The following is a 24,821-nucleotide window of genomic DNA, read 5'->3' as shown; positions in this document are numbered from 1 at the left end:
GTTCATCCTTGGGGTTGGGAGGCCCTGCTCAGCTGACAAGCATGCCCAAGCTCAAGATCAGCTGGGTGGAACTGGGGGCAGCTCCCAGCACAGCACAAGTTCCTATGGCCCTTCCCTTTCCAGAAGGAGACAGAGGTCAACCTCAGGAGAGACACAAAGGGGGCCATAGCCTCAGCCAAGAGCAGGCCTGTGGTTACTGACCAAGCCTCTGCCACTGTTCCCTGCTCAGCTGTTACCCAAGAGTTAGAGTCAACCTCCCACTGGGCCCCACCCTGGGGCTCCCAGCATCTACTCACTTGTCACCCCAATGACAGAGACGGGGCCTGTGCGCTGGCCACTGTGGAAGCCATACAGGTGCATCTTGTACTTGTGGTCTGGCTCCAGCCCTGAGATGGTGACTTTGTCCTCATGCCCTGGCACCCGAACTACCTTGGGCTGCCCGTCCCCATTTTTGTACTGGACCAGGAAATGGTCAAACTGTCCTTCAGGGATTGTCCAGGAGAGGCTCAGGGAGTCAGGGGTGGCCTCTGTCACAGTCAGCTCCCCCAGGCGTGGCTTGATAGAAGGCTCAGGAGTTGTGGTTGGTGGTTCTGTCAGAGTTGCGGTAAGTATTTCATCCTTTTCTGGGTCTGGATCATGAGAAAAAAAATCGGTGGATATATTTGGTAGGGTTCCTTCAAGCCAAGGGATTTTAGGATTTCTCTTAGAAGGGTTATGCAGGTCCTCTGGTTTGAATATTCAGTTACCAGGGAGAAAGCACAGACTTGTGCAAAGTTGCAATGCAGTCCCTTAGGAGTTGCCAAATCCCATCTGTTTAGTGTCTTAGATACAACATTTTATGACAAAACCCAACATTACAGAAAGTTATATTGGGAGCTACATTCTCTTGGGATTGGGACTCCTATTTTACAAGTATTTTCCTTTAATGTTCCTTCTGGTTTACAATATTTTCCCAAGCATTTTTAGAAGCCAATTTTGATTTCACCACTGAGGGTAAGGAGATGAGAGACTGAGGTCATTTTTGCAATCAGGTATTTTCTAGACCTTAACAGGGGTTCTGCTAACTTAGGACAAAGATTCCACTCCACTGAGACCAGCTCTTTGGGCCTCTGTGAAATCATGTGCTTTGTTTTTATTAACCTTTTCTGTTCTTATAGGGTTTCATCTGCCTTGAGAATTGAATCACAAAATCACCATGTTCATTTGTTCTGTTTGGGAAAGCATCTTATACCTCAGGGGTAGCAGCGACATAAGGCCTAATAAAAGCATCAGTGACAATGTTACAGAGTGACTGGTGAAAGGAAAACGCCTTGTTAAGTTGCACACATGACTAATATTAAATAGTAAAACAATGTACAGGATTCAGTGTTGGTTCAGCATAAGTGGTATCAATTTGGGGGCTTAGGAAACATCTATAATTTTTCCTACTGAAATCAATGATAATAGGTTTGTCCTAAGGAGTTTTTTAAAAAATATTTTTTAGTTGTTTAATTGTAGATGGACACATACCTTATTTTTATTTATTTTCTTATGTGGTGCTGAAGATCAAACCCAGTGCCTCACATATGCTAGACAGCACTCTATCACTGAGCCACAACTCTAGCCTCTGTCCTAAGGAGTCTTTAAGAACGAATTACCTTCAAGGGGAAGTGGTTACCTTTCACACTGTGTGAGCCCAGTCATACCCCACCCACCCTTTAAGATGTGTGGCTATTCCTTCTTTGAAGAGGAAAGGGAAGCCCAGAGAGGCTGAGTGATTCTTTTGAGGTTGAATGGGCTGAGGTTAAGGTCAACCCAGGCTGTGCCCGAATCCGTTCTTTCCCTGGTATCTTGCCTCTTCAAGGACCCAAAATACCCCTGTGTAAAGGATAAGAGAGCTGAGGCAACATCAAAGGTTTGGAGTGAAGACAAGAGTGGAACCAATCCTAGAAGCTCAGGAGGCTCAGTCTCAGGGAGTAAAATAAAAACACCCAAGCAGGGCATGGTAAGACATACCTGAAATCCCAGCAACTCAGGAGGCCGAGGCCCTAAGCAACTTAGCAATACCCTTTCTCTAAGTAAAAAGATGAAATGGACTAGGGTTCTAGTCCATTAGTAAAGTTCCCTGAGGTTCATCTCTAGTATAAAAATAACAACAACAACTGGGTGTGGTGGCACATGCCTGTAATCCCAGTGACTCAGAAGGCTGAGGCAGTAGGATCGCAAGTTCAAAACCAGTCTCAGCAACTTAGTAAGGCCCTTAGCAACTTACTGAGACCCTGTCTCTAAATAAAATTCAAAAAGGGATGAGGATGTGGATCAGTGGCTAAGTGCCCCTGGGTTCAATCCCACATACATAAAAAAAAAAAAATACCCAAAATCAAACCAAAACAACAACAACAAAACAAAATACTAACAGTAAAAGGAAAACTGGATCCAACCTGGGGCAGGGCCCAGTATATTTCTATCTACTCACCAGTTGAACCAATAGCAGAGACAGGGCCCATGCGCTGGTTACCGTGGAAGCCATACAGGTGCATCTTGTATTTATGGTCTGGCTCTAGGCCTGAAATGGTTATACTATCTTTGTGCCCTGGCACCCGCACAGCCTTGGGCTGCCCATCCCCATTCTTATACTGGAGCAGGAAGTGGTCAAATTGTCCCTCAGGGACTGTCCAGTAGAGGCTCAGGGTGTCAGAAGTGGCATCTGTCACGGTCAGCTCTTCCAAGCGTGGCTTCAGAGGAGGGGCATCAGAAGGCTCCTCTTCAGGGGCTAGAGATATAAACAGAATATTTCTTGTTGCTGGAAGGAGGTGTTGAAGTCCCAGCTTTCTTGGATCCAGGTCAGAAGGTGGACTAGCTCTGGCCTTAGAATCTATTTCTGATTATGATCACCAAAGTCTTTCTGTGGTCTCTTTACAGTCCACAAACATGTCAGGCAGCCTCCTACATCAGGGCCTTTGCATGACTGTTCACTTCTCCTGAAGACTTTCTCCAGATGTACGAATGGCTCATGTCTATTCTTTCTTTAAATCTTTGCTCAAATATCACCTCCTATTGGAGGCCTTTCTTGACTATTCTAATCAAAATTCCAATTCTTTTGATTTCTTTCTTTTTAATATTTATTTTTTAGTTATAGGTGGACACAATATCTTTATTTTATTTCTATGTGGTGCTGGGGATTGAACCCAGTGTCTCACGCATAGTAGGTGAGCGCTCTACCTCTGAGCCACAGCCCCAACCCAATTCTTTTGATTTCAATGGTTTTCCTTATTTGGACCTGGCTCTAGCAATAAATTGCAAAGCAACAGTTATGAGATCTGGATAACTGACCATAGTAAGAAATGATTGTTATGATTTTTTAAAGTATGGTAATTGCATTGTGGATATTTTTAAAAAATAGCCTATTTGTGTGTTTATTTCCTTTTGCTGTGCCAGGGATTGAACCCAGATCCTTGCACATGCTAGGCTACTACTCAACCACTGAGCTATACCACCAGCCTATAAAAATAGCCTTTTTAAAAAGAAAGATATGTTTACATATTTATTAAAAATATAGTGTGTCCAAGATTAGTTTTAAAATACTGCAGTGAATAAACCTCAAAAACATCATGCTCAGTGAAAGTCAAACTGTCCCTGGGATACAGTGAAAGAAGTCAGACCCCAAAAACATGAATTATATAATTACATTTGTATAATTCTAGAAAAGGCAAATCTCCTGAGTCATATAGATAAGTGGGGAAGGAGGGTTGGGGATAGGAACGCATCTGAAGTTAAAATTTCTTTTTGGGATGGTGAAAAAGTTTTGAAAATAGACAGTGATGATGGTTGCAAACTAGGTAAATGTACCAAAATGGATAAGCTGCACCCTTAAAACAGGTGAATTTTATGGCACATAAATTTTATAGTGAAAAAAATCACTAATAAAGAACATTCTAGTAGGAGAGGGTGGGAAGGGGCGGGGCAAAAATTAACCAGACTGGCCAGGAGTTGACATTTAATTGAAGCAGGGTGACAAATATACCAGTGGTCATCATATTATTCTTTCTCATTGCATATATGATTGAAATTTTGCTTCATCAGGATATGTTAAAGGAATAAATTAATATTTCATGGAATTTGTCCCAATAATACAAAAAGAAATTTCTCTAAAATTTTCTCTGAGGGAAAGGAGAGAGCCACAAACTGGCTGTGAATCACTGTCTTAGAGGCCTCAGTCTCCAGGGCTCTCACCCAGATAGGTCTGACTAGCTCTCCCTGCTCTCCCTGCCCCCAGATCACACCTGTCTTAAGGCACTACAGGATGGGGTGGGGGGATTAGAGGCCTAGGGGCTCTGGGGACTTGGGTCTTTAGCAGAGGAAACACTGGAGACTCCACTTCCCTGAGATCAACCTAAAGACCCCTTAACCTTCACTTACCAGTCACTCCCAGAGTAGACACAGGGCCCATGCGGTGGCCCTGGTGGAGTCCATACAGGTGCATCTTGTACTTGCGTCCAGGCTCCAGGTCCCTCACAGTGGCCTCTCTCTCCTTTCCTCCAACACGCACCACCTGGGGCCGCCCATCCCTGTCCTTGTACTGGATGGTGAAGGAGTCAAAGTGGCCCTGGGGCACAGTCCAGGAGAGGCTCAGAGAGTCGGGGGAGGAGCCTGTCACTGTCAGCTCCCCCAGGAGTGGCTCCTCAGTGGGCTCTGGGGCCTCTGTGCTGGGTTCTGTGGGGCTGGGGGTCTCCTCCACTGCAGCTGAGAAGGTGAAAGAGAGAGGGTGAGGCAGGTTCCCTGGGAAGTGTGCTCAGGTCTTGGGGAGAAGAAGGGAGGAGCCACAGCCACCACTGGGGGTACCGAGGTCAGTTTAGACAAGCCCAAGTTCATCCTTGAGGCTGGGAGGCCCTGCTCATTGACAAGCATGCCCAAGCTCAAAATCAGCTGGGTGGAATTGGGGGCAGCTTCCAGCACAGCACAAATTCCTATGGCCCTTCCCTTTCCAGAAGGAGACAGAGGTCAACCCCAGGGAAGGCATAAAGGGGGCCATAGCCTCAGCCAAGAACAGGTCTGTGGTTCCTGACCAAGCTCTGCCACTGTTCCCTGCTCAGCTGTTACCCAAGAGTGAGAGTCAACATCCCAGTGGGTCCCACCCTGGGGCTCCCAGCATCTACTCACTTGTCACCCCAATGACAGAGATGGGGCCTGTGCGCTGGCCACTGTGGAAGCCATACAGGTGCATCTTGTACTTGTGGTCTGGCTCCAGCCCTGAGATCGTGACCTCGTCCTCATGTCCTGGCACCCGCATCGCCTTGGGCTGCCCGTCCCCATTCTTGTATTGGACCAGGAAATGGTCAAACTGTCCTTCAGGGATTGTCCAGGAGAGGCTCAGGGAGTCAGGGGTGGCATCTGTCACAGTCAGCTCCCCGAGGTGTGGCCTGAGTGGAGGCTCAGGGGTCATAGTGGGTACTTCTGATGGCTCATTCTCTTCCTCCTGAGGCACTGAATATGAAGAGAGAGAAGGCTTGAAAGAGAGGCCATGTTCGCAGGACCTTTACTCTCCTTTGGACCCCCTAGTCATTTGGAAGGGAGCAGAGTGGCAGAGTTCCTCTCACTCACCTGTCAGGGCTTCTATGTGGGTAGAATCCACACGCTGACCATCATGGAAGCCATATAGGGTCACCAGATATCTGTGATTTGATTCCAGACCAGTGAGGGTAATATCACTCTGGTCTCCCCCAGTACTGACCACTTGGAGTTGACCATCTCTATCTTCATACTGGACCTCAAAGGAGTCGAATTCTCCATTGATCACCATCCAGGAGAGATGCAGGCTATGAGGAGTGGCCTCCTCCACCATTAGTTCCCCCAGGTGGGGCTCAGCTGTTGGAGGGCTTGGGGTGGGGATATCACCTTCAATTTTTTCCCTAGGGGCTGGTTTAGAGAGATAGGGAGAGATGAACAAATCTCTCAAGAGGAGGGTGGGAAAGAAGGAGATAAGGGCAAGAGATCAGCAATGAAAGAGTCAACTTTTCATACATGTAGCTGAATTTCAAAAACTTTATGCAAATGCAAGAATCCAAACCCAAGACAACATGTATTGTATGATGCTGTTAAAACAAAATGCAAAAAAGGCAAAACTAAAATGATAGAAAGTAGATCAATGGATGCCAAGGGTTGGGAGTGAGGGCGTTGGCTGCAAAGGGGTACAAGGAAATTTGGGTAGATGCCAATGCTTTATATTTCCCTTGTGGCAATGGTTTCGTGACTTACACATTCACCAAAACTCAATGATACTGTGTAATCACAGTACCATTGTGATGATTTAATGATGCCTTTAAATACTGAGGCATTCTTTCCCCAAAAGAAGGGAAACAGAAAGCTGAGAGACCTTATGGCTCAGTGAGACCAGGAGAGCCAGGAGGAAAAGAAACACAGGGTGTTCTGGTTACCACACACTTACCAGTCATGGCAATGGCAGAAAGGGGACCCACACGCTTGCTGTTGTGCAGCCCATAGAGCAGCAGCTTGTACCTGCGGTCAGGGTCCAGGCCTGAGACATTGACCTCCCTGAGGCTGCCGTCCACAGGCACCACCTGGGGCTGCCCATCCCTGTCTTTGTACTGGACCACAAAGGAGTCAAATTGCCCCTCAGGGACTGTCCATGAGAGGCCCACAGAGTCAGAGGTCACGCCAGTCACTTGCAGTTCCTCCCCTAGTTGGGGTTTTATTCCAGTATGGTCCACAGAACTCGGGCTCACTGAGATAGAGAAATGGAGAAGAAATGGCTAATGTGTTTCTGGAAAGCTGGTGACCTCAAAGAGAAGGATGGAGAGATCTGGAGACAGGGCTTTGTACAGGACTGGTGCTACAGGCTCATGCAAGGGCACAGGGTGCTGGATCTGAGACCAAGTGGTTGAGGTCTAATAATGGTAATGGCAGCTATCCAAGTGACTGCCTGCTGCCCCAGGGCCTTAAAGGATCAGACTCTGCAGGGGATTCCCCTCACCTGTGGTGGCATCAGCAGTGAGGGGGCCAAAGCGCTTTTTGCCTAGGAGGCCATAGAGAAGGAATCTGTACTTGCGGCCGGGGTCCAGAGAAGTGATGGTGGCTGAGCGCTCATGGCCCTCCACGGGCACCACCTGGGGCCCATCCTTGCTCTTGTACTGGACCACAAAAGAGTCAAAGTGGCCCTCGGGGACTGTCCAGGAGAGGCGCAGTGACTCTGGGGTGGTATCCGTCACCCATAGCTCCCCAAGGCGAGGTAGAGCCCCTGGGCTGGCGTCACTTCGGGCAGCTGACAGAGAGGAAAAGTTCCTGTGATTATTTTTTTCTGAAATGATTCTTTGACTGTCTCTTGCTATGGCTGGAAAACCCCAGAACTTCCCAAGTGGTCAGTGCTTCCCTCAGAGTATTTCCATCAGCCTCCATCCTTGCCACCATCTCTAACTGGCCTGAGCTTCTCTTTACTAGACCAACATGGGAAGAGTCCTCTGCCCTGTGTTATTCCTGGGAAGAAATTCCCTAGTTCCCCTCTCCATCTTACCCTTTCTGCTGTCTAGACTCTTCCCATCTCTGAGAGACTATTTCCCCAGCAGGGGGCATCTTATCATGGACTTGGTCTCTATTTCCTTTGACCCAGGAGCCCACACTTTGTGATCTGACTGGCCCCTGAGGAAATCCAAGTGGGGCACAGGTTCCCTAATGGGGGCAAACAGCAGTGGGGGAAGAGAGATGTTATGACAGGGGTGGTCCTTACACGTCTCTGTTCCCTTTCTTATTCTGCACCAGCTGGACTCAGGAGCACTGAGAATCCCATAGGGCCTAGAGGAATGGGGGGTTGTCTGTGCCTGGGGGTGTTGCAGGAATTGAAGGGTAAAGTGGGAGAACTGAGATGGGGAAAGCATCTGATGTCTGCCAAAGAAGCCATTTGGGGGCCTGGGAAGGAGCTGGCCTGCTGCCTTCCTGGACGGCAAAGACGCTGACGGCATTGTTATTGCGAGAGGTTTCTGGCAATAGGAAGCCCCAGGGGCAGAGAAGGGCCTGGACTGAACCCCAAAATAGGGCACATTTGGGTTGGACTCCTCTGGTTCCCAGTTCCCAAGGCTTCAGGAGGACAGAGGAGGAAGAAAATCCTTTATGGGAAACAGATGAGGGGCCAGATGGGTGAGGGGGGTGAGAGTTGGAGGGAAAGGGTGAAACTCTCAAGATGTGAGAAACCCACAAGGCCTAGGGAGGCAGGATGGTGACCACTACCCTTCTCCCAGCAGCCCCAGTCTCCCATAGTCCATCTTCCAGGAAGGGGCTTCCCCCATTCAACAGAAGCAGAAATTTTGAAAAGAGAGGAAAGACCAGCAGCAGGTAATCGGACCCAAGAACTGGTCCTTGTATGCTTTGGACTGGGGCAGGCAGTATAAATTTTTAAACCAAACAGAAGCAGGCAGGAAGGCTGAGGCCCAAAAAGTCTGGCTGCACGGGGGACCCTCTCACCTGTTTTTGCCTCCACAGAGACTGGGCTGCGTCGTTTCCCATCCTGGATCCCAAAAAGCAGGAACTTGTACTTGCGGGAGGGCTCCAGGCCAGGGATGGTAACCTCCCGTTGGTCTGCAGTCACTGGCACCACCTGGGGTTGCCCATGCCTGTCCTTATACTGGATCATGAAGGAGTCAAATTCGCCTTCAGGAACTGTCCACAAGAGGCCCACGGAGTCAGGGGTCACATCTGTCACTGTCAGCTCCCCCAGCCATGGCTCCAGGGGGCGGTCAGGGGTTTCAGTGGCCTGGGTGGTTGGGAAGGGATCTAGAATCCAAAAGACACAGAACATGCCTGTTCTACAAAGGGGAGAAATCCTGGGCTCTGCTGGTTCCAAGGGAATCAAGAACTAAAATGGGGAACAGTTATAGTCCCTACAATGATGAAGATAGGAAGCCAAATATTGTAGAATTAACAATACTTGTGAGTTTGCCATCAAGAGAAAGCTGAGATGCTTTCATATCACCTTAGAGCTACTTCAGAAGCTTCAAAATTTTGCTTACATTCATCACTACTTCTAAGTGTGGTAGTTTACTAAACATGTCACAAAGATTTGCTATTTAATGAACTAATGAAGAAGTCCGGTATTACCAAATCACAAATGTGAGTTTTTAAGAAATATTTTTGTAACTGTCCCACAGAATCAAAAGAGGTTTGTTTCTAAGACCCTTCACAGCTAATAAAATCCAAGGAAGCTCAAGTCCCTTATATAAAATGGTGTAGTATTTACATATAATCTATGACCATCATCTCCAAATATAGTCCAACACACTACTTATGTAGTTGTCCCACTGCACCCAGTCAGGACAAGTGCATTTAAAAAAGAATACTTAGTGCCGAATGTGATGATATACCCCTGTAATACCAGCGACTGGGGAGTCTGAGGTAGGAGGATTCCAAGCTTGAGACCAGCCTTAATAATTTAGTGAGCCCCTAAGCAACTTAGTGAGAACCTAATTCACAATGAAAAATAAAAAGGTTCATGCCCCTGGGTTCAGTCCCTGGTATAAAAACAACAACAAGCCTTCAGATCCATAGTTGGTTGTGAAACCTGCAGAAACAGAAGACATGCTGTATGTCAATATAATTGGTGTCCTTTTTAATCATATACATTCTATTTCCTAGATTTTAAAACAATGCTCAGAGAAGGGATAGGGATTTCATCATGTGCCTTGGCACAAAAATTGTGGCAAACCAATGCCCAGGAAGCCATGAGGGGCAGGAGGGTCCAAGGGAGAGGGCAGCCTGTGGAAGGATGAGACTAGCATGGATCAGCAGGGAATGCAACTCAGGCCAGATGGCTGGGATCTCTGAGAAGATATTCAGGTATGTGTATCATTTAACCCCAATAAAAACAGGCAGAAGAGGGCCAGGTGCAGTAGGATTCCTGTAATGCCAGCTAACTTGGGAAGCTAAAGCAGAAGGGTCCCAACTTGGAGGTCAGCCTCAGCAACTTAGCAAGACTCTGTCTCAAAAATTAAAGAACTGGACTGGGGATGTAGCTCAGTGGTAGAGCATTTGCCTAGCATGTGTGAGGCCCTGGGTTCTATCCTTAGTACCATACACATTAAAAAAAGAAAAGAAAGGAAAAAAAAGTGGGGGAAGAGGGGGGAGGTGGCAGCCGCATCCAAGTCACAGGGTTGTAAAAGAGATGGGGAGGAAACAGCTGTGGACAATCAGAGAGGGTGGAAGAGAGAGAGAGAGACTGGATTTAGGCCAAATGGAAGGATGACATCATTCTGGCCTGCTGAGGGCAGGAGATGGGGAAGGCACTGAAGGGTGGGAAAGTTCTAGCTCCAGGGAGAGGCTAAGGGGTCGGAGAACAGACTAAGATGTCTAGGAGGCTGGAAAGGGACCTGCAGAGTCACTGAGGCACAGCCTGAGCAGCCTAACTCTTCAGTGAGGGATGGTGGCTTGGAGAGGGGTCTTAGGGGGCAGCTCTGGATAATAGGAATGAGAACTGCCTCACTCCCACTCACTCACCCATCACAGCTACCACAGAGATGGGGGGGCATGTGTTCCTTGCCATGTAACCCACAGTAGTTCATCTTGTATTTTCCTGTAGGCTCTAGGTTGGGGATGGTGACTTTAAGCTGGTCTGCAGCCACAGGACCTTCTGGGGTTGCCAATCCCTGTCCTTGTATTGAACCGTAAAGGAGTAAAACTGGCCTTCAGGGACAGTCCAGGAGAGGAATTGGGGGCCACATCTGTCACTGTTAATTCCCCCAAGGCATGGTTCCAGGGGGGTTTGGTAGTTAGAGGGGTTGCTTCTTCTGTTATGGGGCTGGGTCAAAGTTGGCAGGGGACTGTTAGGAAAGGACCTTTCTGTTGCTTTTGTGCACCCATGGGGTAGTTTTGATGTAAAACTGCATTGATTAGCAACATCTTTCTGGCCAACTATCCTTCACTAAATCCCTGCCAGATGAGATTGTGCTTGCTGGGGGAGGGGGATCAATTGTCATCAAGATTGGAAAAATGGCTGAAATCCCATCAGTAGGTCAGTGACAAAATTTATATCCTGTCAGAAACTTCCTCTATCCCCCAGAGTCATGTTTATTCAACATCTTCCTTGGATACATCGTTGGTCTCAAATGCAACAAGTCAAAACCAAGTTCCTGAGCTTCCCCTGACACCTGTGCCCTCTGTAGCCTTCCCACCTCAGTCAAACGACAACCTTGTTCTTCTAGCTGCTCTAGTCAAAATCTATGGTGTCATCCCCATGTTCTTTCTTCTCTCCCACAGTGTCCCAAGGGTAAGTCCTGTTTTCACTTTCTTAAGGATCTGGCTCCTCCTTATCTCCACCACCATCATCTCTAGACACCATGGGCTCTTACTGGGTCATCACGACAGTCTCCCCATCACCTCTTTCTTTCAGCCCTAACTGCCTTTGATCTGCTGGATCTACAGCCAGAGGGGAGAGACCATCTCACAGTGGCTTCCTGCTCACTTAAAGTAAAAGCCAACTTCTTAAAATGGCTCCCAACTACCTATGTGTTCATGTCTCATGTAGTCCCCTATTGCCTGCCTTCCCCTGACTCTATCCAAATCATGCTGAGCTCCCTGCTGGTTCAGACATTTGGGGCCTCTTGCCACCTGCCAGTCTCTGCATTTGCTTTTCCCTCTGTCTGGGACACATTTTCCCAAAGATCAATGTGGCGTTCTCTCCCCTCCTTCAGGTCCTTCCTTAGATACTGTGTAGCAAGGTCCTTACTACCTTTACCTACTGGCTTTGTTTTCCCCCACTGATTTTGTTCCCATCACAAATGGCACAGCTGACATTATTTGTCCAAGTGGTTTCCTGTTCTCCTCTTCTAGACTGTGAGCTCCACAGGCAGCAGTTTTGCATTGTTCACACTGCTGTGTCCCAGTGCCCAGCACACAGAGGGTCCCCAAGCAAATGCTTGTTAAATACACAAGTGGTGTGTAGGTCTGGGATAGGAAGACTGAGCTCAGGACCTGCCTATCCTCAGTGCTCCAGAGAAAGCCGAGTCTGGCAGAGAGGTATTTCATTAGTGAGCAAACTGGAAGGTGGTGCCAAGAGGCAAACTGGTGGAGAGAGTGGCTGGCTGAGTGGGACTCCCAAGAGCCTGTTTCTCTGACTTCCATGGGAGGATAAGACTACACTCCAGACAAGTGAAATCTGCTTAAAATGTACCAGGAACCAGGCTTCAGGCAGACAAAAGTGAGTGTGGGTGAGAAGGACAGGAACAGAGGTAGCTGAAGCGGGTGAGGGGACCAGAGCAATCAGCATATATTAAACATCTTCCTTGTACAGTTACCAGGCCTGGCATTTTCTTTCGTTTCACTTGCCTTTTGACCTTATTGGTTCCTGTAAAATCCGTTTCCTGTTTGTTTCTGCCTTCTCTGTACTTCTTTCCATCAGGGAAGAAATTGACCCTCATCATCAAGCCTGATTGTTAATAATTCGGTTTAACTGGAAAAGGTAACATTATAACTATTCATGTATATGACAGTCTCCATGCTGCATCAAGGATAGTCTTTTGCCAAATTAGAAGTGTTTCTAACTAGCTCCATGCAGTGCTTCTCCTGGCAACGGTACAGCACGAGCTGTGTGCCAGGCACAGCCCTCAGCCTACTCAGCAGGCTCCAGCTGCTTCAGCTCCTTGCTGCCCTGATGGTAAACATTCTGTCCCATTCTCTTTTTAAAGGGCCACTTCTATATTATCCAAACATGTAAAGTACATGTTTTAAAATATCTAGCATCTGATGGGCGCCATGGCGCATACCTGTAATCCCAGCAGCTTTAGGAGGCTGAAGCAGGAGGATCACAAGTTCACAGCCAGTCTCAGCAACTTAAGAGAGGTTTTAAGCAACTTGGTGAAACCCTATCTCCTGGGTTCAATCCCCAATTCCAGAAAAGAAAAAAAATTCTAGCATTAGAACACGGACATACAGTGATCTTTCTATAGAAGGGTCTGAGAAAAAGTCAAATGAGCTGAGAAATCAGCACCTCTCACACTTACAACAAGGTGGACCATGTTTCTCTATCTTGAAGATGAGGAAGCTGAGGTTCCAGGAGAGGAGGTAAATTTCGTAAGATCAAGCTAAGAATGGGAAAGCCAAGAATGGAAATGGGTTTATCAGATTTCAAAACTCAATCTTCCTCTATTGCAGCACTTTAGTCACTACCTGAAAGGGCTCACCCTTACCCCACAGACCAAGGACAAGGCCACACAAAGCCTAGTGTGGCTACCTGGGACAGAGGGACAGGCCAACAGTCACCCCAGGAGAGACCTTGGCAGTAGGCTCTGGGCATGGCACAACCCTCTACTTCACTACATCAGGTGATGAGGAGGGTAACTGAGGTGGTTCCTCCTCTTCAGAGGCAAAGAAAAGAATTTGGGAGTAGAAGGCTCTAGAAACTAAATAATCCAAGTAATTATGAAGTTGATCCTTGTGCAACTACAGAAACCATGTTCTAGAAACCTATTTGTTTCTCTGTCTTTTAAGTTTTTAATATTTTCTCTTATAGCAAAAGCTGTTTTTAAAACATTTGTGCCTATGTTTCAGTAATCAAAGGGAAAAAAAGACATCCTTCACTGTGACCAAGCTGGGCAGGTCAGCAGAAGGGTCCCAGAGGCATCCTCAGCCTTGTTGGATGAAGCTCTGCAGACAAAGTGCCCAGGATAGGTCCTTATGCTGGCCAATGTGGCCCCATAATTGGCCTGAGACAAAGGGTGGGAGAAATATTCTTTTTTGCTGTAAAGTCATTTGCTGGATGATCATTAAAGAAAGTTTCGAGGGCTGGGGTCGTGGCTCAGTGGTAGAGCACTCACTTTGCATATGTGAGGCACTGGGTTTGATTCTCAGCACCACATATAAATTAATTAATTAAAGGTCCATCGATAACTAAAAACATATTTCAAAAAAAGAAAAATTTTGAGTGGCGCTGATGAATAGCCCACTGTCTGACACATATTATTACCAATTAAGTAGCTGACCCAGCTAGGGGAACAAAGCAGATCCCAGAGTAGGGACAATTATGACCATAGCAAGAAACCCAGCACCATGTCCATTCTTTATTTTTGGCACTGAAGATTGAACCCGGAAGTGTTTAACCACTGAGCCATATCCCCAGCCCTTCTTATTTTTAATTTGAGACAGGGTCTCAATAAATTGCTTAGGGCCTCGTTAAGTTGCTGAAGCTGGCTTTAGACTTTGTAATCCTCCTGCCTCAGCCTCCTGAGCCTCTGGGATCACAGGCTTGCACCACCACACCCAGTCCCATTTTTTAAAAAAAAATACCTTTATTTTGTTTATTTATTTTTTATGTGGTGCTGAGGATTGAACCCAGGGCCTCGCACGTGCTAGGTGAACGCTCTACTGCTGAGCCACAACCCCAGCCCCGCAGCTCCATTCTTAATACTTGATATTTGTTAACTCATTTAATCCTCACAATATTTCCATGAAGTAGGTATTATCTGCTTTTTAAGACAAAGAAACAAAGGAAACAAAACTGGCAGACAGTCACAAAAACTGGTTGTAGCCCCAACAGATGTAGCCCCAATTCCCACCATGACCTGCTCTTACTAGGTCTTCCCAAGAGGCAGAAATTCGTGGCCTCACTGGAATGAGAGCAACTGGCTACAGAAAGTCAGGATCAGCTGTGAGAGGGAACTGAGTCAGACCCTTCCTCACTTACCAGTCATGCCCAGAGTAGACATGGGGCCCACGCGGTGGCCCTGGTGGAGCCCATACAGGTGCATCTTGTACTTGCGTCCAGGCTCCAGGTCCCCCACAGTGGTCTCTCTCTCCTCTCCTCCAACACGCACCACCTGGGGCTGCCCATCCCTGTCTTTATACTGGATGGTGAAGGAGTCAAACTGGCCCTGGGGCACAGTCCAGGAGAGGCTCAGGGAGTCAGGGGAGGTTCCTGTCACCATCAGCTCCCCCAGCAGTGGCTCCTCGGTGGGCTCTGGGGCCTCCGTGCTGGGTTCTGTGGGGCTGGGGGTCTCCACCTCTATAGAGCTGGGGGTTTCTTCCACTGCAGCTGAGAAGGAGAGAGAGGGGGGGTGAGGCAGGTTCTCTAAGAGATGTGCCCAGGTCTTGAGGAAGGAGTGAGAAGCTATGGTCCCCATTGGCAGACCTGAGGTCATCCTTGGGGCTCCAAGGCCTTGCTGTGCTGAAAACTGACAAGCATGCCCAAGCTCCTGGTCAGCTGTAGGGAACTGGGGAAGCCCCCAGCATAGCACAGGTCCCTTTGGTGCCTCCCTTCCCAGGAGGAGACAGAGGTCAACCCCAGGGGAAGCACACAGGGGACCACAGTTTCAGCTATAAGCAGACCTGTGTGGTTACTCAACTAAGCCCCTGCCACCATGTCCTGTTCAATTATCACCAAAGAGTTAGAGGGTCAACTTCCCACCAGATCACTCACTTGTCACCCCAGTGGCAGACATGGGGCCCACACGTTGGCCACTGTGGAAGCCATACAGGTGCATCTTGTACTTGTGATCTGGCTCCAGCCCTGAGATGGTGACCTCGTCTTCATACCCTGGCACCCGCACTACCTTGAACTGTCCATCCCCATTCTTGTACTGGACCAGAAAGTGGTCAAACTGTCCTTCGGGCACTGTCCAGGAGAGACTCAGGGAGTCAGGGGTGGAGTCTGTCACAGTCAGCTCCCCAAGGCGTGGCTGCTCAGGTGTTTCCAGGACTTCCATATTGGGTTTTGTAGGACTGGGGATCTCATCTACAACCTCCTGTGGGGCTGAGAAAAGAGACAGGGGCACACAGGCATTAAGGGTGACTTGGTTTGCCATCAATGGGAACAATGCAGTACATCCAGCCTACAGATATGCTCCTAGGGTGCATAGGGGCTTGTGTAGCCTTTGGTATTAGCCAACCAGGTACTCATGGATGGAGAAGGATCAGCCTGTCTGCTGCTGGGAGTGTGCTGGTGGTTCAAAAAGAAGCTGATTCGAAAAGACAGGACCCCTTTGAGGATCCTTCCAGATCCTATCCCTGACAGTACTGACCTCAGAAAACAGAGGGATGGGGAGGATTTTTACCACCTTGTCCACTCACAGGGTGCTTTGGCAGCCCCATCCCTCTTACCAAAATGAGACCATGGAATGAGTTCTTGGTAAGGCTTCCTCTCCAGGCCTCCTCCTCTCTCCCCTTGAGCCCTTAGTTTGAACTGCTAAGGTAGGGCTCCGGCCAAGAGTAGGGGAAAGATTCAGATGGGTAGGGGCTGGGGAGGGACCTGCTCTTCCTTGGTTGGCTCTGAAATCACATCCCCACCCACAGTCCCCTCCAAGGAAGTCTCTGCAGGGCTCAATGGACTAGGGAGACTGTGGCACAAGGGAAACCAGCCCTTCTGTGACCCCTCCTTGGTTCAGGGGCGCTATGTAAGGGAAAGGAGACTGAGCAGGAAGCAGGCAAGAATTAGAACCCAAGCAAGGATGGGAAGGCAGGGAGGAGAGGAGAAAAAAGAGGTTACTAGAAAGAGCAAGAGCAATGAGGAACAGCCCCAGTCTCCATGGGTCAGACACCACTCCAGGTACTGAATGTATCTTCACTGTATTTTCTAACAACTCTGTGTAGTGGTCACCATGTTACCTCCATTTTACAGAAAGGAAAGCTGGGGCTCAGAGAGGTTAAGTAACTTGCACACAGTCCCCTGGCAGGAAGTTGCAAAGCTGGTATTCAGAACCAGTTGGTTCCAGAGTCCATGCTCCAAACCACTTTGCCACACCACTTGTTGGCAGTGGCATCTTGGGCTGTGATCATGGCATCCAACAGAGAGGAGCTGAGGATGCGGAGGAACAGGCTAGGATGCAGGGCTGAAAGTGAGTCCTTTGCTCCCCTGCAAGATGGTTGGGAATCAGGGAGGTGGGCTGGAAAGAGTCCTCTCCATGCACGAGGTGGCCAGGGAAACATGATTTCCTTATCTCCTGGATCTGCCACCTCTGTACAGAACAGTAATGCACTGAATAGTGACACAAGTGCAGAAGTGACTAGGTTCTAGCTGAGGCCCAGATGGATCCCACAGTAAAAAAAGAGAGATGAGAATACAGTGGTTGCAGGTAAAGGCAGCCTGGGGTGGAGGGATGAGTCCAGATACTTGGAATGAGTTAAACTGGGGCCTGCTCTGAGATGGAGAAACAAGGCTAAGAAAGAGATTAGGAGCTAGAGGCTGGAAGAGGAGTTCTGGAATGTGGAGGACAGAAGAGCAGAGGAGAAGGAAGACAGTAGAGGCTTTGTCAAAAGAGGAGCTGAGAAAAAGAAGGTGGAGCTGGCCAGGTTCCACTCAGAGTTCGGGGATAAGCAGGGAGGGAGGCCTGTGCAGCTGACTCACCCGTCTTGGCCACTACAGACACGGGCCCCACACGATGCCTGCCATGAAGCCCGTAGAGGTTCATCTTATACTTCCGGTTGGACTCCAGGCCAGGGACTGTGACTTCATTTTCATCTCCCCTGACAGGTACTGCCTGAGGCTGCCCCTGCACATCCTTGTACTGGACCACGAAGGAGTCAAAGGGGCCCTGGGCCACAGTCCAAGACAGGCGCAGGGAGTCTGGGGTCACGCCAGTCACTGTTAATTCCCCCAGAAGGGGCTGCTCAAGGGACTCAGGGCGAGGGGGCTCTTCTTGCCTCTCTGGGGCTGTAAACAAGAGGATTTAACCAGATGCTGAGTTGGAAGCCTTGGATTGGGGTTTGGGGTTTAAACATAGTACCTGAGGGGGGAGGTGTCACTACTCTATTAGTATTAGAGCTGAACTCCTGGGAAGTCTAGTACAGCCAGAGTATGACACACCTTCTGGGCCTTGGGGAGTAGCTGAATGGAATGGATGAAGCCCAGCAGTGTGGGAGAGGCTGGCTGCCCCTCAGCCTGGGAGCAGGGCCAGGATGGTGGAGTCAGCCACCTTTCTGGGAGGCCCCAGCTGGCTCCTAGCTGACGGTAAGTGTGCAGAGAGAGAGAGGGGTCATGTGGGGGGCTTTGGTGGCGATACTCACCAGTAGTGCCATCAGCCATAAGGGGGCCATACCGCTTCTTATCAGCAATCCCAAAGAGAGTGAATCTGTACTTGTGATCAGAGTCCAAGGGGGAGATGATGACTGATCGCTCAGGTCCTTCCACAGGTACCACCTGGGGCCGTCCATCCTTGTCCTTATACTGGACTATGAAGGAGTCAAACTGACCCTCAGGGACAGTCCAGGAGAGGTGCAGTGAGTCTGGAGTAGGGTCTGTTACCCATAGCTTTCCCAGACGGGGTGGGGTTTCTGGACTGGGATCACTCTGAGGCACTAGGAAGAGAAGGTTGAGAGAAGGTGGGTCACAGCAGAAGGGGGAACCCATCTCCCACATAGGAATGTTGTGTGATATTGGGCAGGCTATTCAATGCACAAAGGTGCATGACCTAGGGAGTACAATGGCACTGAAATCCAACCATCACTCTGCTTGCCGAGCTAAGTACCCTGCAGAGCAGGTTTGTTCACTTAAAAAAGGGTGCCATCATCTAAATGGCACAAAATCCCTGTGGATGCAGTGCTGACTTTGTCACAACCAAGGGGTTCAGAAAGTGGGGCACCCAGCCAGGCCTTCCCTTATCTCCACAGCCAGGAAAACTTCCCCAGTGCAACCTTCACTGCTTCCAAGCCTAACTCATAGCTGGTTTCTCCTTGAAGAGAAAAGGATAGATCCTTGGGAAACTGTCGGTATCAGAGGGTGGCACTATGTGCTCTGGACCCTCCTCCTTGGGGCTTCAACTCACCTGCCATGCCCACTCTGTATCACCAGCCCCTGACTCCCTACCAATGTGGCCTTCAATATTTAAACATGCTCTTGTCCCTCGCCCCCACATTCTGCCTGCATTTTTCTCTAACCTCTACCTTCCCTCTTTGCTTTCTATTCCCAGCCTAGGTTTCCAAAAGCCACACTAATTGCAACCATGTCCCAACCCAGCTCCACCCCTCTGTCAGGCAGCTCCATGGTGCCAGTGTGACCTTACCATTGCTAATTGCCATTCAGTAGCCCCTGAATCACTCTTCCAGAATCTGGACCTACTGACCACACCCTCTTTTCTGGCATCCAGGACACCACTCTCCTCCCTGGTTCTGCCCATCCCTGACAGTCACCCCTCAGGCTACTCCATGGGATCCTCTTCCTCTGCTCCTGCTTGGAATGTTTTTGACCCCAGAGTTCCATTGGTTCACCTCTCCTCTCTCTGGCTCCTGCCTTCAGACACTGATGCCCAGGCCCCTCAGCAGGCCTTCTCTCTCCTCTCTAGGCCCACCAGGACAGCAATTGGAGGCCCTGGCCATTTTCTACTTGGGTGACCTCCCCTCCCTGTGCTTGATTCTCCTCATCCATGAAGTGGGCATGCCTTGCTAGACTGCTCTAAGCAGTAAGTATGATCATTCACTTAGAACATCTTGAAGGCATCTGACTCAATAAATGTTCAAAAGGTGTTTATGGAAGCGTCCCACGCTACATTGTTCCCCAGCTGCTGCTCCCTGCCTCAAGGAACAGAACTGATCTGGGAACCCAGGGTTTGCCTGGGCCTCTTTGCTTTCCTTCACTTTCGACATCCACCCCACTGCCATCATCCCAGCCAGGCCCCCATGCCTCACCAGCTGACTCACTCTCCAGTCAGCCTCTACAGCAGTCACAGTACTATTTGTGAGATAAACACCTAATCACTTTAAACGGCCCAGAGGTTCCCTAGGGTCCTCAAATGAGGTCCACACCCTTCGCACAGCAAAAGAGCTGTAGACCAGGGCCTTGAACTCCCCACATGCCTTGCTCTCCAGCCAGAGGAAACAGTGACATTGATTCTCCTAGGGACCACTCCCTCCCGCTGCCCCATACTGTTTTCCCTTTGGGATGCAGTTCAGGCCTTGCTGCCTGTAGCAAGCCTTCCTGAGCCCCAAGGCAGCTTCCCAGAGCATGAGGAAGGCCTCTTTTATGATGGTACAGTGGGCAGGTATGGGGTGTTTCTTCTCACTCACAGATCTTGGCTTCGGCCACTAAGGGACCATGCCTCTTCTTGTTGACGAGCCCATACAGGACAAATTTGTACTTTCGGCCAGGTTCCAGGGATGTGATGGGGGCCAAGCGCTGAGGCCCCTCCACTGGCATCACCTGGGGCCCATCTCTGTCTTTGTACTGGATCACAAAGGAGTCAAATTCCCCCTCAGGGACTGTCCAACGCAGGAGCAGGGAGTCAGAGGTCACGTCGGTCACTGTCAGCTCACCCAGGCGTGGTGGACTTAAGGACTTCCTAGGCTTCTCTCCATCCCTGTCTGGAGTTATGGTGGGGGCAAAAGCAAAGCATGGTGGACTCAAACCATTTCCTTATCCCCCTTCTCCCTCCCTCTTCTCTGCCTACTTTACTCCATCCTAGCACTGCGTCCCTTGGAAACCTCCATCTACCTATCCCTCGGCCCTCTATGACCAACCTTCTTGGGAAGAGGAATATTTCCCCCCTCAATTTCTATTCCCTCCCTTGTGACAACTTCTCCACCTCTCACAAAGCTTAGCTCCTCTGCACACCAGGATTTTGGTGGGAGTTTCAGTTCTCCTTTGGTTCTGCCCGAGTTTTTAACCACCCCACTGTTGCTCCAGAAGAGTGTGAAGGCTCCCTGGCCCATCTGAGCTGCTCTCTCCCCTGCCATCCCTCTCCCAGTGGTCAGCTTGACTTAGAGTTGAGGTAAAAGTCAGCCACCCTTGTCCCATAGTGAGGACCAAAAGGGATGTGAGCCAGGTACCCCAGCCCGGTCTTTCACTGGTCCTGAAAATATCCCCCATCTCTGAAGTCCTGATGGCTGAGGAGTTCTAGCCCTCAAGGAGCCTCCAACCCCAGCAGAATCTAGCTGATGGAACCATAGGGTTCTGTCCACAGCAAGCCAGACTCCCAGGGAGGAGGTATCATGGGCTGAGGGTCAGTATCCTAAGGGCCAGAGGTCTCTTCAAGTCCACTTTGAGAGATCTATAGGGAAGGGTAGGGCAAGGAACAACCAGAAAGTAGGGGGCAGACACAGGTCAAAGAAAGTTGCAGGTGGTGGCCAGGAGCCTACAGCCTTTCTCCTTGGATTCCTGTCTCACCCTCTAACTTTTTTCCTCCCACTCCACCACCCTCATCATTGTTCTAAGATCCCCTCCAACTGTCTTCCCTCTGAACCCAGAATCCTTTTTTCTCCTACAACCCAGCCCCCAACATCAGCTCTTTCCTTCACCGGCTCCAGAATCCCCATCTCATTTCTAAAGTTCTGACTGCCCCCGTTTCTCCCCCAATCTCAGGACATTGATCTGAGCAGAGTTCAGGAAGTACCCATAACGCCTTGGTAGGTGATGGGAACAGAGGGCTTGCCCCCAGGGGGGATCCCATGAAGTAACAGCTTGTAGGGGGCTCCAGGAGGGGGCGGGGGCATCAGAGCCTGGCGGACGTCCCCTGGCAGCAGTTCTTCATGTGCCCCCGGGCCCTCGGGCACCTGCAGGCGCAGTTGGAAGTGGGCAAAGGTGTCGGGCTGGGCAGTCCAGGTCACACGGAGGCGCCCTGTCTTGTCTCTGCCCAGTACCCTCAACTCTCCCAGCTCCTGGGGGCGCTGCTGCAGGAGAGGGGCCTCAGCCCCTTGGGTCGTCGAGGGGCCTGAGGGAGGAGGCTCATCAGTAGCCCCCAAGAGGCCCGAGGGTGAGGACCCTGGGAAGGGGCAGAGCAGGGCAAGAAAAACAGGAGAGTGGAACATGAGAACCAGAAAGGAATTCTCAGCCTTTTATATTCCTGGGGAACCTCCCCTTTTATATTCCTGGTCCCCCCCCATATCCTCCCAAAGTTTTTTTCTGTCTTTCAAGCACCCCCATCTACCATTTTCCTGAGCAGACAGGCTTGTGCTTAGGGCAGGTAGTAAATAGATAAAGCCTGCCATCCCACTCCTCATAAGGCTTCCATGCCCTCTATGTCCCTCCCCACCCACTTCCCTCTCCCTACTGAGTGGAGGTCCGGCTTCCATTAGTGCTGCAGTGAGAAGCCTGGAAGAAAGTAGGGGACCGTGGTGTTAGGGAGGGAGGATGCAAGAAGAGAATGGGCAGTAGAAAAGAGGAAAGAGAGCACGGGGGTAGACGTCCAGGTCAAGTGGCATCTGAGCTCTATGGGGGAAGAAGAGTACCACCCCTACCCCTCCACACACACCCACTGCAGCCATAGAGCACCCTTTCCCCCAGCCCAGACATGGTTCCTGTGGGAGAGACAAGCGTGTAGTGAGCCAGGAAGACTGAAAACACAGCTTAATAAGCAGTGGTTTCACCCCTACATACACATGCTGCCTGATGGCTTCATGGACACCCTCAAGCAGTTCTCAAATGTCCCTTCATAGTCAAGGCCAAGTTGTGGGAAATAACCACAGGCCACAGTCTTTCATCACCCTCACCACAATAAATCAGAGAATCACTGGTTTCAACCCACGCCACTCAGAGCAGGATAGGCTGCACAAGCCATTATCCCAGATACCCCTTTCATTACCTAGGACAGCAATCCTGGTCTAGGTGGGAACCCAGATGCAAACAAGGGAACCCCAAAGGCCATAGAATGATACCAGAGCTCTGGGGTGAGGGTGGTTTCCAGGGACACTGGAGGGTGTGCTTTGTAGGGGTGGGGTGGGGGTGTCCCCTGGTGCCTGGGCCAGGGAGGGCCAGAAAGTAGAAGGGTGTGGTGGTGGGGGTTGGCAGTCATAGAAGTGAGGCTGCAGGCTCCAAGGCAGGTGGTGCTGGGGACAGGAGATGGGTAGTCCCGCCGCCCCAGCCCACGCTACCTGTGGTTGTGATGAAGGCGTAGGACTTGGAGGTCTGCCCTGCCCGTACCCCGTGGACCTCCACGTGGTAGGTGGTGCCAGGCCTGAGGTCGGGTAGGCTGACTGTGCGCGTGGTGCCCGGCACAGTCAGCTCCCCGCTGGGGCCCTCTGCAGGCAGCTGGGGCCGCCAGCGCAGCACCACGCGCTCGAACTGGCCGCGGAGCCCATCAAGCGACACCAGGAGCGCGCCGTCAGCTGAACTGCCCAGCACCTCAGGCTTGGGGTGGCGAGGCGCGGCCAACCGGTCGACGCCTTCAGGGGAGAGGCCGTAGATGCCCTGGTTGGAGTCCCGCTTCCAGGTGCCCGCAGCGGGGCTGGCGGTAGGGTGGGGGCGACGGGGCTGGGGGGCCGGGGAGCCGGCGGGGGCGGCGGCTGCCCGACGCCGCTGCAGGTATTCATGGATGTGGCGCGCCACGGACGTGTAGGTCTGGTTGGCGCGAAGTGGGTAGCCGTGAGCCCGCAGGTGGCGCTCCAGGTCCTGCACCGTGCCGCGGAAGCGGCCCAGTTCGGTGGTCAGGTTGCCCCACGCCCGCCTCGAGGGCTGAGGCAGGTTGGGCCCTGGGCGGGACTCCTCCTCGCCCTCCTCTGCTGGCCCCGAGGGCGGAGCTGGCCGCAGAGGCCGTGAGGCAGGGGCAGGACGGGGACGGGGCTTGGGGGGCGGGGCTGGGGGGTGCACCTCCGGGTAACTGTAGTGGCCTGGTGCTGCCGGGGACGAAAAAGGGGTAGGGGAGAGCTGGTCAGTGGCCGCACCCTGTACTCCACTCCACCGCGGCTCCTCCCCCTCCCGTCCCCATCAGAGCCAGAGGCCTCTCCCCTGAGTCCCAGCCCCACCTGGAAACAGAACCAGAGCAATGAGTCAGTTCCCCTCACCCTCCAAGCCCACCACTGTTGGTGCCCTAGAAAGAAAAGAGAAGCCAGCAGGCGGGGCCCTGTATCTGAAGGAGAGAAAGGGGAGTAAGAAGAAAATGTGAGCTACAACGAAGTGAGCGTCCCCCTGTCACAGGAAAAGAAAAGAAAGATCCAGGCATCTGTTAAGAAACTTTGAGGGCTGGGGATGTGGCTCAAGCGGTAGCGCGCTCGCCTGGCATGCGTGCGGCCAGGGTTCGATCCTCAGCACCACATACCAACAAAGATGTTGTGTCTGCTGAGAACTAAAAAATAAATATTAAAAAAAAATTCTCTCTCTCTCTATCCTCTCTCACTCTCTCTTTAAAAAAAAGAAAAAAAGAAAAAGAAACTTTGAGGGTTAGTGGAAAATTACGGCGGAGAGACCCAACTCTTGGAGACCAAAATCCTGAAGTCAACAGGACTGCTGATTTATAATCTGCCTGAATCCAGTTCCTACAAGATCTGACTTTCAGCACCACTGCTTCAGTACCTAAATTGGGATAAGAACCCTCCTTATCTGGGTGGATCAGAGAGCATCTCCTTTCCATGAGGTAGTTCCTCCCATAGTCTAACCTATAGGACTCTAAGCAACTGTGTCCTCAGTGACTTCAGAACAGAGCAACAGGTGTTTGGGGATTGCCACACACCCTGCCAAATGCATTCAGAGGAGACTGTGAACCTTAGACCTGGGCTCCCTGTCATGGAAATTAGGGCCCTTCCCTAACCCCTGGCTGGCCATACCTGTGTTGGCCCTGACAGAAGCTGGGTAGCTGACTGCCCGACCCCGTTCTGCAGTGACAGTCACCACATATTCCACGCCTGGCATCAGGTCGGTAAGCAGTGTCCCATCCGCTTCGGGTGGAACTTCCAGCCGTACCCTCTGGTTTCCAGCACTGACATAGGAGACCACAAATCGATCCACCTCAGCCTGGGGTCGTAGCCAGCTGAGCTCCAGGGTGGTCGGTGTCACAGCCACTACGCGGAGGTCCTGGGGACCATCGATCACTAGTTGAGTTGGAGAGAGGAGGGCTCATGTGGGATTCTGATTCTTCAGTCATCAGCTTTCCTTCCAAGACCCGAGCCCCCATCCCACCCCATCCCTCTGCCTCCCACAGGACAGGCCTACAGCT

The 24,821-nt window shown here is 50.6% G+C and overlaps 1 protein-coding gene across 13 annotated transcripts in view; it reads right to left on the bottom strand.

The window, feature by feature from the left end:
- The window catches only part of Tnxb (tenascin XB), a 65,424-nt gene that overhangs the window by 19,653 nt on the left and 20,950 nt on the right, over positions 1–24,821 (bottom strand). For 6 of the 13 annotated variants that reach the window (XM_078020258.1, XM_078020249.1, XM_078020248.1 and 3 more), the window contains 16 exons: positions 24,433–24,696; positions 22,765–23,505; positions 21,288–21,656; positions 19,966–20,259; positions 17,971–18,261; positions 17,312–17,617; positions 15,389–15,721; positions 14,657–15,004; positions 8,452–8,760; positions 6,971–7,258; positions 6,425–6,721; positions 5,581–5,895; positions 5,140–5,463; positions 4,399–4,722; positions 2,456–2,752; positions 297–629 (listed from right to left, as the gene is read on the bottom strand). In XM_078020258.1, the coding sequence (XP_077876384.1) occupies positions 297–629; positions 2,456–2,752; positions 4,399–4,722; positions 5,140–5,463; positions 5,581–5,895; positions 6,425–6,721; positions 6,971–7,258; positions 8,452–8,760; positions 14,657–15,004; positions 15,389–15,721; positions 17,312–17,617; positions 17,971–18,261; positions 19,966–20,259; positions 21,288–21,656; positions 22,765–23,505; positions 24,433–24,696 (5,433 nt within the window). The remainder of the gene's footprint in view (positions 1–296; positions 630–2,455; positions 2,753–4,398; positions 4,723–5,139; positions 5,464–5,580; positions 5,896–6,424; positions 6,722–6,970; positions 7,259–8,451; positions 8,761–14,656; positions 15,005–15,388; positions 15,722–17,311; positions 17,618–17,970; positions 18,262–19,965; positions 20,260–21,287; positions 21,657–22,764; positions 23,506–24,432; positions 24,697–24,821) is intronic. The other 7 variants (XM_078020247.1, XM_078020250.1, XM_078020251.1 and 4 more) reach the window with 7 other exon arrangements.

The sequence above is a fragment of the Ictidomys tridecemlineatus genome, chromosome 8 (genome assembly GCF_052094955.1).
Source record: "Ictidomys tridecemlineatus isolate mIctTri1 chromosome 8, mIctTri1.hap1, whole genome shotgun sequence".
NCBI lineage: Eukaryota > Metazoa > Chordata > Mammalia > Rodentia > Sciuridae > Ictidomys > Ictidomys tridecemlineatus.
This window is presented reverse-complemented; position numbering and strand designations above follow the sequence as displayed.